The sequence below is a fragment of the Dichomitus squalens genome (assembly GCF_000275845.1).
Source record: "Dichomitus squalens LYAD-421 SS1 unplaced genomic scaffold DICSQscaffold_35, whole genome shotgun sequence".
NCBI classification, from domain to species: Eukaryota; Fungi; Basidiomycota; class Agaricomycetes; order Polyporales; family Polyporaceae; genus Dichomitus; species Dichomitus squalens.
In genome coordinates this window covers 110,410-122,685 of record NW_006766917.1, presented here as the reverse complement: position 1 = coordinate 122,685, position 12,276 = coordinate 110,410, and the positions used below count along the sequence as shown (strand labels likewise).

Sequence of the window (12,276 nt, the reverse complement as noted above, 5' to 3'; positions counted from 1 at the left end):
TACTGGCCTCCGTCCTCATGGGCTCTCTTTAGGACGCAGTACTGGTGTTTGCATATGGACTCGATTCTCAAAGGAATCTGTTGCGAACCACTGGAGTGCGCGAATCCTCCTGGGTATCGGTACGCGTTGATGTACTGTTTGAAATACGTCCCGGACATTGCAGCCTGCTATTGACGTGAGCCATGAACTCTTGTGATGTCCACAAACAAATGATTGCAAGGGGAACTCGCTCCCGTGCACCTTCATATAAACGGTTATCGCTCCATGGGCCGGGGCGAGTCATGAACGGGCTTGCCTGAGGCCCTTATCGCCGCGTATGCTTCTACATTTCTGATGAGCGACACTTCGCATGGTGACTGTAACAATCGAAAGACGAACATCATGAGCTGCAAGGGCGAAGATTTGAGATGCACCTTTGCGGGCAAAGTCCCGCCGTCCCTTACCCCGGCGAGCCCCGGCGCCTGGCGCGACGTCATAGCCGGCCCCTGATTGACCTGGTGACAGTTCGATCTGATGCCTCCGAGCCCCTCGGAGCCCCCGGGCCTGGAAACCTGGCGGCCGCGGGCAGGGACGGCCGAAACACCTTACAAGGGAGCGACGGTCCGACGGACATTCGGAACATGTGGCCGTGCCGAGTGGGGTTGAGCAACCGACGAGATTGCGTCTCGGTTGTGCTGCGTGAGTTTGTACGAAGAGGAGGGTACAAGGGTGAGACACGGGTTCGATTGTGGGAGGTGGAAGTTGTGCGCATTGGCTTTATCTACGTGCGTATAGAAAAATACAGTGAGATTGGATCAGGCGTGCGTCCGGTATCAAAGTAGCGGTATGCGATATATGTACGATGTGCCCATGGTTGAGAAGGAGGGAGCCCAAGGAAGAATACAATTATAAGAGAGAGCAGATGCAACTTGGGTGGTTGTTGCGAGGGTGCCGTAGGTATCTCAAACTCGATGGTGAACGTCGATCCTGGGAAGCTGGAAAAAACCGAGGGCGAGAGGTGCGTGGGAAGAAAGCGGCGAGGAGGAGCTATTCATGGAGATAACGGTAGCAAGGAACGAGATTGAGATGACTGTGATGGATCGGTGGGGGCTGACAAAGCTGTAGAGAAGGAGGATCGGTCATAGACAATATTACTAACCAATCTTCGCAGTTGAACCTCCGCGCCTAGTCAGCGTGGAGGCTCGGGAAAATCGGTGATCGCATGTCACTAAAAGAAGGGAGAAGACAAGAATCAGTACTCGGGGCTCCACAGAAGACGATGGTAACCACCCACGTAGTACTCGATCTCGAGCTGCCAAATGGGAAGTGCGGAGGGAAGGGAAGAACTCGGTAAGTCCGGGAGTCGAGTTACGCAAGGCCGAACGAACACGTACGAAGAGGAAGGCAACAGAACGTGGCCACTTGATGTGCAGCCCGACAGGGTTGTACATTTGCACGTTCAACTCGTCGATCAACGCCTTCAGCCTATCCATCTCCTGCATAATCCCGTGATTGTCAGCGGCCCTGTCTTCACATACCGAGTGTAATCCGAAGCAATGATTTACCTTCTCGTAATGCGTCTTTTTCACTGCTCGCGAAACCTGCAGTGTAAAGTACGCCAGAGCATTGTCGACAAAGGCATGGCTGAGACTGTGCGCTGACAGGAGAAGCTCATTGATTGCATTGATCGTCTCCAAGAACTGGGTCGGCGTTATCTGCATGCGAAGGTCAGTGGTCACGGCTCATCTGGAGTGGTCTGATGGCTGGAAATTGATCGACTTCAATGCGATGGCCGTGTGCACTAAGACTTGCAAAATCGTAGGAGAGCCAAGTAGATGATATCGCCTCTATACCCTGTGGCTCGAAGCGACGGAGCGCGTCTTCCGAGCGGGAACAGGAAGAGTACAGACAGCTCAGCCCAGAACAGTGTGAGCAATGGAATATGCTCCAGTTCAGATGAGCTCAGTCCCGACTTATACCAGTTCAATGTAGAATCTTTGCAGCTCCAACCCGCGCTCATTTACGCAGGAACCCAGTACGAGGATTCATACGGGCGTGCACAAGCCGACATCTTCTGATGCCCTGCTTCCGATTTCATGAACAACACCAATCTGTGTGGCGGAAAGAAGTGTTGTGCTACTATGTCAAGGAGACCATGCAGCATGACCATGTCAAAGTCTGGACCAAGGCACCGGTGCTGAATAGGAAGCACGCATGGAAACAAAGAGCCATAGGGAGATCCAAAAAAGCGGTCTCAACACATAACGCCAAACGGAGCTACACCCCAAAGTATCATGCGAAGGCGACTTGATACTGCAATAAGAGAAACACTCACCCGTCCTTCAAGCTCCAGGGGGTACGTGGGAGTGAACTGTGGGAGCTCGCCGCCCGTGTAGTCCCGCTCTACCCGCACGATCTCCCGAGGATGGTGCACACCGATTTGCCCCACCGGATCCGAGCCATACGCGGAGTCCGGTGGTGGTGGCCCGAAGTAATACGACGAATGAGGTATGAGCGGACGGTTGTGACTGAACGCGATACGAGTGCGAGCAAAGGTCCGAGCAGCAAGCAGCGTCCTCAGCGTCCTCAGCGTCCCCAGTCAAAAGCGCAAGCAACGGATACCACGCACCTTCGCTTGTTTCCAAACTCGTGCACCTTGTTCGCCTTCGTCCCAGACATCGCATACCTGTGCGGACTCGCCCTCGCCCTACGTTCTGCCAGGCCGAATTCCCCCGGCTCGTCGTCGTCGTCCCTCTCTCGCGTACTGTCCCATGGCCCCAGCGGGGGTGACGGAGGATGGATGTCAAGCCTGAGCGGGTGCTCGTGCACATGCTCTCCTCCTGAACCAATGCCCATGCCTGACCCGGCGGCAGCAGTAGAGCCATAGAGCGTGGACCCGCCGTCGGTGTGCTTCCCGATGTGCGGCATGTCAGCGTCCGTGGCGTCCGAGTCGCGCGGGGTGACGTCCTCGCCGTCGACACGGATTGTGAGCTCTGTGTCCATACCCGCTTCCATGTCGTCGTCGCCGTCGTCCTCCTCGTCCTCGTCCTCGTCCTCCTCGTCCTCCTCGTCCTCTTCCTCATCTTCGTCTTCTTCGCCTTCGTCTAAGTCCGGGGTATCTCGGCGGGGACCGGAGATGTCGATGACCAAGGGAGTGTCTGGCTCGTCCATCTCTGGAGGGGCGGTCTTGAGTCCCAGCTTAGACATCGCGGATGCTGCCGGTGGTATGGGTTCTGTAGAAGGAGCGAGAGCGGAAGGTTCGTTCATACGACCGGACGAGAGCGTATCTTTGGGTGGTGGTGTGGGAGGTACGGGTGAAGGGTTTGCGCTAGCAAATACTGTCGAAGTTGCTGCAGCCTTATGTTGAAGGGCTGACGTGGGCGCAATTGGAGCTTCTACGACAGATTGTGCACGCTCTGGAGCGGGTGCGGGCTCGGGTGGGCGTGAGTCTGAACTCATGGTATCCGGGATGTTTGTATGGGTGATTCGCTCGAGTGACCTACAAGGATAGGGGTTGTTGCGGATCTTTTTCCTGATACTTAGCAGGTGAAACGGCGATGAGGACAGTCGACAAGCCGGGCTACCAGGGGTGTGGCATGAGAAGCCGACGCCGCACTACAGGCGTAAGCGCACGATGCTCTACGGTAAATGGGCGTCTGTTCATGTCTTGTCCAACGTTGCTTTCCAGCACCTAGACCGACCTTGGGACGTCTGATGAACGTATCATGCGCAAGAGTAGTAAGAGGAGAATGTACTAGCGATTGTATGGCCACCACTAACGCACGGTGAGCACTTGCGCTTGTTAACTTGACCGACATTGAGCGGCATTTTCTACAGGATATCATAGAACTCTGGTCAGGATTGCTGTGGGCAGCAGAGGATGTTTCCCAGAGGCCAGGCTACACCAGCTTGTATAAATCATGTTGGGATTGTTTGGTGCGAAGGATTTCTCAGTGCTTGATGAAGCGCCCTCCAACCCCACGTCTTCGTTCTGCTCAGTTTTTTCTTCCAAGGCCTCCCTAGGCTCTAGCAGATCACCTCTCATGCTGGATGCTGATGGTTGGGTTGCATCGCGCTCTTGGACGGCCGCGCTTATTTTATTGTCAGCGATCCGGGTTGCTTTCCTTGTGCTTCGCACAGACGCGTTCCGTCAATCCGCGATGTGCACTGGATCACACTCTAAAATAAGAAACGTTTTGCCTGCGCAAAACTGCTCATATAGTTTTCTCGAAGTGTGTAATTGGGGCGAAACGCGAAGGTATTGACAGATTACTGTCCGTATAGCAGTGGAAAGTTGAGTTGACTTACAGCACCAGGCTGTCTTACAAAGAAATGCTGACTGTAGAGCCCAGACGATGTTGTGCACACTGACCGTGTCGCGGGGCCAGGAACGGGTAGTCCCCTACCGTAAAGGAGCTCGTGGAGCCGTCATGGCGGACTAGGGCTACTGAAACAGTTGAAGCATGGCACATACAAGCCAGGTCGATCACCCTTCCGAGCCGTCTGGATGACCATACCCGTGCCCACGCGCTGGCAGAGGGTAAGCTCGCTCAATGCAATATAGAAATGACACCGGACCGAAAGCTGTCATTCACTTGTGACAGCCTTTCCACCTGTCCGTGGTGGGGAAGGAGTGTCATCACGAGCAGGCCACGCGGCGGCGCCCCAGGAACTTACAGGAATCGTGTCATCGTGTCGTCAGCTTCAAGAATTGCCCCGGCGGCCAGCTGGTCGACTTGAACTCCCGCCGGCGGAATCGATCGTCCTGATCTGACTACGATCTCCTCTTCATGTTGTTCCCGTCCGGAACGCCCTGTCTGGTAAATCATAGATGCTTCACCTCCATTCATGGTGGAGGCTCGATCGCGTCGGCGAGTCGACTCCGTTGCGGACCGAAGCCTTTTCGAACGTTCGCGAATGTCGACCTCATCCACCAGCATCTACAATGCCGTATGCGCATGCGTCATGCTTCCAGGGACTAGTGAGTATCTGTCAGCGGTCATAATGTGTACAGGTGACACCGCTTCGCGTGAAATACAAACATACTGAACACATGAACATAGGTCCTTCTTAGTCGTCGATTCCTCCGATGCCACTCTGGGGTCTCGGTCACCATGGGAGGGCACCATGGTGTTCCACTTCTCGGTACATATCACCCTCGGGAAGTGCACATAGTAGGCTGCACAAGACGGCCATACTACATACATGGTTAGAGTTAGCGATCCAGTATCGAAACTCACAAATTCCCTCGGACCGTTGTGCGTTTCCTGGCTGTCTATGACGACGAAGGTGAGATCGGAACATGTCATCACCGTCCGTGTGTGGTAGGGATCAAACTCATTTCCGTCTCACTCCAAGCCTCTAGAGCCATGTTCCATTCCTGTGAAGGTGGATAGGTTCGCCGAAAAGCTCCTGCACGAAACCCTTGTCAACGGCTTGAGTGTTGTGCAACGTCTGCATCGAACTGGCTTAACTTGGTAGTTGATCCCAAATCGAGCTACGCGAAGCTCGCAGCTCAAAGTGAGTGTTCGATAATCAAATGGACCATACATTGTTCAGAAGTCTCGGTACTTCTCGCTTCTCTTGCTCCTTTCCGACACGCAACGCTCAGCAAGATCACGTAACACGCGGTCGCGCACATACCCCTTCAGCCATGCTTGGGCAGCCTCTCCGGATGTTCTCGCAAATGGTTGATCATGTTTTGCTCCGACTCGCACCATCCCGAGGCCGACTACCGTGGTTTCTGGACCAGAGAAGTCCGGTCGATCGCATCTCATTCATACCCCTATCAGCTGGTTCAATCGAGGAGTATTAGACCCGTCTCGGCAACCGCAACGTGCCCCTACGCTAGATGACCTCTGCCCCCGAATGATCGAGGCACACTCAGTGGCGTCGCACACCATAATGATTGACTTCAACGACGCCGCTCATCTTCGTCTAGAACGGCCCGTCAACACGGCGTGTCTTGCCAGTTCTATGAGCACCCGATCATCGTCCCACTGCTTCATTTTATGCAGGAACGTCAGGCTATCCGCCCAAGGCAATTTGGGTGCCCGGGATTGCACCCAGCCGCAGGTTTCCCTTTGCTACGATCGGCGTCCTGACCGCTTCTCTGCCTGGCCTCTACACCGGTTCACCCGCATTCTATGCCCACGAAGACGTAATGCGCCGCGCCATATGCCGCGCCGTATCCTCGTACGGACCCCCGATTCCCCTTCGTAATTCATAAATGGGTACGACGCTGGCTGAGAAGCGTTCAATATGCGCCACCTGCAACCAGCGGTTCGCATATCAGAGCATGATTCCTCAGTTGACTGGGGTCTTGGTCTTAGAATTGTAGATCCCAATGAATGATCGATCGCTGATCGACTCCAATTCGTCCGACGAGGCCGCGGCCTGCCATAGCCTTGTCTTGTTCCCTGCGGCATATCCTTTCACACGCTAGTACCCGTATAATTGGTGTGATATCAGGGAGCTGTAGGCTGTTCGTTGCACGCCCTGTCTTCTGATATGTGGCTTCCATGTATTGTAGCCCCGAAGGCTCGACAATGCGCTATGCAAAGTGCTCGCTAGGTCTCTTGCCAAGGAGCCCCTGATCTCCCCGTATTTCGGCACTGGACACTTTTCACGTGCATTGACCCTTCGTTGCAGTCTGCCTTCCCAGACCCATGCGGCTATCCTAGCCAATCAGCTGCAGGCCATGCATACACGTTCAGCCATGACTCGAATTCTAGATTGCATTGAGGTTGCGGGAGGGATATCATGTGTGCATACTGTACAGGTTTTGCACTATTGTACTTTGTATTGTGTTGCATTCTGTAAAACATACTTGATGCCTACTAGCTGCCATGATCATGACGGATGGATAGATGAGGAGCGAAGAATACTAGCTACAGACGAGACAGGGAAAAAAAGCGAGGAGATGCGAGAAAGAAACGAGATAAAACGCGATATGGAGGGGTAGAAGGACTGCGTACATACAAAGCAAGTATTCGTGATGAGGCGAGATGAGCGAGCGTAAAGACACGGCAATCTACAAACCACGGCAGATGACGGACGACGACCCCACGCTCAGTAACCGAACCGCCCACTAACCGGCACATTGACAGCCGAGCTCCTCCGCCTGAGCACGACGAGCGACGAGAGCATCGAGAGACAAGAACACCCAAAACGAAAGCAAACGCGACGATGAACAACTGCACCGACACGCGCACCACACGCCAGGAGAGAGAAAACGATGCTCACGAAGGAGGTCCCGATGGACGCGCGTTGGTACCGTTACCGTTACCGTTGCCCGACGTCGGCGACGACGTCCCCTTCGAGTTCACCACCGGGGAGCCCGCGGAGCCTTGCGCGGAGTGGAGCATGATCTTCCCTCGCGGCGGCGAGGCCGACCGCGAGTGCATCCGCTCGTCCTCCGCCGGGCTCGTCACGTTTGAAGGCGGCGAGCGCGTCGTCGTCATGGACGGAAGGTGTCCCGCAAGTCCAGCGCCGATCGGGCGAGGGTGTGGTGGCAGGGTGATCGGCAACTGTGGGCTCGGCGGGTACGAGGACCGCGCGCTGTCCTGAGGGGGCTGCCGCATGTCTGGGGAGTGCGACGTCGGCTGCTGGCGGAAGGGAATGGGGCTGAGACGCGTACCGGATCCAGGTGTTGGCGTTGGCCGCCCGTTGGTCGGTGGCGAGACGCGCTGGCTCATGCTCCCGACGCGCGAACGCTTGACGTCGGGGTGGTCCTCAGGCCCAGGGCTGAGCGGTCGCTTGTTCGTCGACGGTGACGTGCGAGACGACACCGAAGGACGGCGCGCGAGGTGTTGTTGGGGCGGCGACGCAGCGGATGGCAGGCGGGCACTAGCAGGCCCAGAGGGCGCACCGAAGCCACGAGGGTCTGACGGCTGATAGTTCTTGAGACCAATCAGCGCGTCCGCGACGCCCTCGTCGTAATCCTCGTCGAGGTGACGAGAGGGCGTAAAGTGGGTGGAGTTCGTCGGCGAGGGCTGCACCGACCTGCTGGCGGACGCGGAACCATTCGAAGAGGGATCAGGACTGCCCACCCCCTTTGTCGGCCGGTACTCTAGCTTAAACGCGGACTGCACCGGGCCGTTCTCGTACTGGCCGTCCAGACGCTGACCCTCCTCCTTGACGCGCTTCTGCTGGGGCGCGCGACGCTTGCGCTCCTTCTTGGCGGGCTCGCCAGCCGTGCCAGACGAGTTGGACTCGGCGTCCTTGTCGCGTGCCTGACGACGCCTGCCTTGCTTGGGGTCGCCGAGCTGGGCCGCCTGCTGGGCTGCCAGGTGAGGACTCTCCGAAGTCCGCGCGCCCGCACCAAGTTGCTGCTGGTTGCCTATCTGCATGCGGATAGCGTCAGGGGAGCCGGCATAGCGGGGATCAGGCCCACGGGGCTCGAGCATCACCTCTCGCTCGTACTCGCGCGCAGGGTCATAACGCCGACCAGCAGACTCATGCGCCATCTCGTGCACAGGTGGACGAGTCGGCGGGGGAGACGCGCGTCGAGCGGGTCCGGCCACACCGGTCTTGGGCTCCCAATACTGGCTGCCTGGGTACCCAGGGTGCGCGATGCGTGGCGAAACCTCCGGAGGACTACGGTCTCGCGCCGAACGCGAGCTGTTCCGGCGCTGAGGGACAGGGGGCGAGTGAGGGCGCGAATGGATGTGGGAGGGAGGAGCACGGGTATAGTCCACAGGACGTCCACGAGGCTCGCGATCCCACTCAGGGACTTCCACAGGAACCCGCCGGTTCCAGCCAGGCTCCTCGCGCGGGTACGCCGGAGGCGGTGACGATCGCCTGGGACCACTCGAGCTCTGCGCAGGGCCCAGAGGGGGGCGCTCAGGGTAATTCATCATCACCGAGCGAGGACGCGCGTATGGAGGGGGAGACGCAGACGTTGACGGAACGCGCATGGGGTGGAAGGGAGACTCATGTGGGTGTTGAGGGTGACGGAGAGCCTCCGGAGGACCCTGTGACTGGGGCGCAGGATGGTGCAATAGGCCACCAGCCGGTCCACGAGGACCGACATCGCGACCGGGAGGAGGGGGGAAAGAATTCGAATGCTCCCGCATGGGCGGCCTGTCCACGTCCATGGGCGCCAGAGGAGCGTGCGACGGCGCATGACGTGATTCGTCGAGGACGACGGGAGGCGGGGGGCCACCGCGGAAAGGACCAGGAGAGTTCCTGCTCTGCAGTTGAGGAGGGACCGGTAGAGGAAGGTCAGTCGGCCCACTCCGAGCATCAGAAGGGAACAGGGGTCGCGTGCTGCCCTGCATCATGAGCGGAGGTCCGCCAAGGCCAGCTGGTGGCATCATCGGGTTTGCATAGGCGGTTGGGTGCACATCCTGGGGGCCAGGGGCAGCAGGCAGCGCTTGACCAGTTGCCTGAGCGTTCTTGAGGAGAGCGAGACGCTGCGTGATAGCAGTGTTGGTGGGGTCGAGCTCGGCGGCGCGGGCGTAAGCATCGATGGCATCGGAGATTTGGTTGTTGCAGCTCTCGTAAAGACTGCCCAGGTCGAACCATACTTCAGAGATATACGGATTGATGCGGATGGCGCGGGAGTACGCGTCCAGCGCGTCACGGTACTGGTTGATCTGGAAGTATAAGACACCAATGGAGCACCAGAAGGTCGGATTCCGACCATCCCTGTAAACGGCCTGCTGATAGGCCTCATACGCCTTGTTGTACTTCTGACCTGCCATGTATGCACGACCAAGCAAGTACCAGCTCTGCGCGTCACCGGGTTCTGACAATGACCACGTCAATACGTCATGTGCGATCGGACCACTGCATCAGCTTACCAGCCTCGAGGCTCTTGGTCAGATATTGAATGGCAGCTTCCTGGTTCTGGAACGTGGAACCATCTTGGTGGTACAACCACCCCAGCTGCTGCAGGACCTTGGCGTGATTGGGGTTCTCGTGGACTACTCGCTCGTAGGCGTCTCTCGCACGAACGTGCTATGAAGGTCATGTCAGGATACCGAAGCTGAATATATTACAAGACAGAACGTACATCACGCTGCTGCTCGAAGACGTGCCCAATCTGGAACCATATGTCGGCATGCGCGAGCGGACTAGGCGGGTTGCGCAAAATGCGGTCGAAGCACTCAAGGCTCTCCGCGTACTTGCCCTGCTGCTTGTAGATGATGCCCAAGCGGAACAAGATCTCGTTCGCCTTGTCAAAGTCTAAAGCTGGTAAATGAGTACGGGACAGCGCGAGTAGCTCACGCAGAGGCAAGCTCACCCTTATCCATCTTGAGAACGGACGAGAACGCCTCCTCGGCGTGATCTAACGAGCCATAACGGTCGTAGAGGATGCCGATGCCGTACCACAGCTTCGGGTCCTCCTAAGGGGGATAGGTGGTCATGAGCGGCGTGTCCGGGACCACGTGTCGGAGAACGTACCTTCGGATTGGGAAGGAAGTACAACGCCTGCTGGTATGCGGCATACGCCTTTTGCAGATCATCCTGCATCAGGTAACAGTGACCTGCGTGGGAGTGAGCAGGGGCTGTGGGAGTAGGCGAGCGTGGGACATACCAAGGGCAGACCATACTTCGCCGTTGTCACCCTGGACCTGGAGCGCAGCCTGGAAATACTCGACTGCCTGTGAAAGAGACAAGCGTCAGCGTCTACCGCAGATAGATCGGGCGATTGATAGCGTGATTGATGATGTAAGACGGAGGGCGTGAAGAGGCTTGGATAGAGTTTGATCTGACAGTTACCTTTGGATAATTCTCTTTGATCCGAGCTATCCCAGCGACTTGGGTAAGGCCAGGGAGGGAATGGCTATTATGGCGAAGCGCGTTCTCATATGCAGAAAGCGCGTGCTCCAGGTTGCCCATTTGCTCGGCTACTCGACCTGTGATTCGAACATTCAGCCTGATTGCCACCGACGCGCAGACGCCCAAACCCACGCACCAATCATCAGCCACGTTTGTTCGTTTGCCTGGTTCAAGATGTGAAGCGGGTTTGTCTTGTCCTCGCCATTCGCAGCTGCTGGCTGGGCTGAGGGCGAGAGGACCTGCGAAGCGAGGGGAGCGCCTCTCGACGGTCCTGCGTGTGCGGCGGGGGTGGCGAGTCCGTTTCCGTTTAGATGAGGGGGATGGGGGTGGGGATGTGAGGGTGGCGGGAGGGAGTGCGAGTGGTGGGGGTCGTGGAGGCGGATGTCCCGCTCCGCCTGGCGGGGAGTGTGTCGGATAGACATCGTGCGGGAGGGATGGGGGAGACGACCGAGAACGGACGGGAGTGGGACACCCGGGGGAGGAAGGGGGCGAGACGGAGGCGATTTCGAAAGGGGGAACGAGTTTGGGCGAAGGAGTATATAAGTGGCTGCGGGAGAGAGATCAGGGCGCAGAGGAAGGCGATCAGAGATCTCCCCAGAGCTCATACCGGCGCCTACAGAAATTGGGAAGATGGAATCTCTCTGCCAGGACGCGCGCCTGCTTCCCCGTCTCCAAGCAAATGCAAATGCCCATATCAGGGGACCGCTCCCCCGACCCATCGGCCCTTCTTCGGCAACTATCCAATCTTCCTGGATCGAGATCGCCTCTCTCCAGTTCAGTGTCATCGTTATGCCCGATGCAGACGCTCACACCGGCCTGCACTGCTCATGTCTTTGAAAGCCTCATGCCACCTCCTCGCTTCCGATCCTGTCCGCCGCGCTAACCCATCTGCCGCCTCCCGGTCGCCGGCTGGTTCCTCCACGCTGCGAGCGTTTCCAGGCGTTTCCCAATCCGGCCCCTTCCTCGCGATAATCGTCTCCTTGGCCTGCGTCCACTCCAATCGCGATAAATGCACTTCCACATGAGCTTCTTCCCCTTCCTTCGGCCGGCCTTCTCCAGGCCTTCATCTGCCGCCGCCACAAACTCATGTTCCTTCACCCGTTCGTGGCAGCTGCCTTGCAGATCGCCACCATCCGGACATCACTCTTCTTCCTGCGCGCATTCGTCATTATTCATTCATACAGCGTCACCCCTGTATAAGTTACTATCAGAGTTTGCCTCTCGCCGCCCTTCGCAGCCACTGTATGCAGAACCACCCAGCTGCTCCATCACCCAATCACGGCTGCACGGTTCGAAACCGCACCATTGCCTGATGCGCGGCTGATCCCACTCCGGAGAGCGGCCGCTGCCATCATGATCCATTCAGCGCAACGCGCTTTCCCCAGAGTAGAAACCCAAACGCCATGTTCTGCCCTTCTGTTCCAACACAGAGCCCGCTTCCCCTTGACAGATCGCGAAGCAGCAGCCCGCGCCGCCATGCAGCAACTGCCCGCATAGCACTGCGCTCCC

At 57.5% G+C, this 12,276-nt stretch overlaps 2 protein-coding genes across 2 annotated transcripts; both read right to left on the bottom strand.

The window, feature by feature from the left end:
• Window positions 1–734: 734 nt before the first annotated feature.
• DICSQDRAFT_90123 (uncharacterized protein) lies at window positions 735–3,351 on the bottom strand. Its single transcript, XM_007368381.1, has 6 exons — window positions 2,609–3,351; window positions 2,315–2,507; window positions 1,545–1,694; window positions 1,374–1,475; window positions 1,274–1,291; window positions 735–1,207 (listed from the first exon to the last, which is right to left on the bottom strand). The coding sequence occupies exons 1-6, from the start codon at window positions 3,244–3,246 to the stop codon at window positions 1,205–1,207; spliced, it is 1,104 nt and encodes a 367-aa protein (XP_007368443.1). The 5' UTR covers window positions 3,247–3,351; the 3' UTR covers window positions 735–1,204.
• A 3,869-nt stretch (window positions 3,352–7,220) lies between these two features.
• Window positions 7,221–11,189, bottom strand: DICSQDRAFT_66317 (TPR-like protein; the record flags this gene model as incomplete). The annotated part of the gene is made up of 8 exons (XM_007368380.1): window positions 7,221–9,730; window positions 9,786–9,942; window positions 9,998–10,176; window positions 10,229–10,331; window positions 10,390–10,472; window positions 10,523–10,589; window positions 10,708–10,844; window positions 10,904–11,189. 8 exons carry the CDS (start codon window positions 11,187–11,189, stop codon window positions 7,221–7,223), a joined length of 3,522 nt encoding a protein of 1,173 aa, XP_007368442.1.
• Window positions 11,190–12,276: the final 1,087 nt, after the last annotated feature.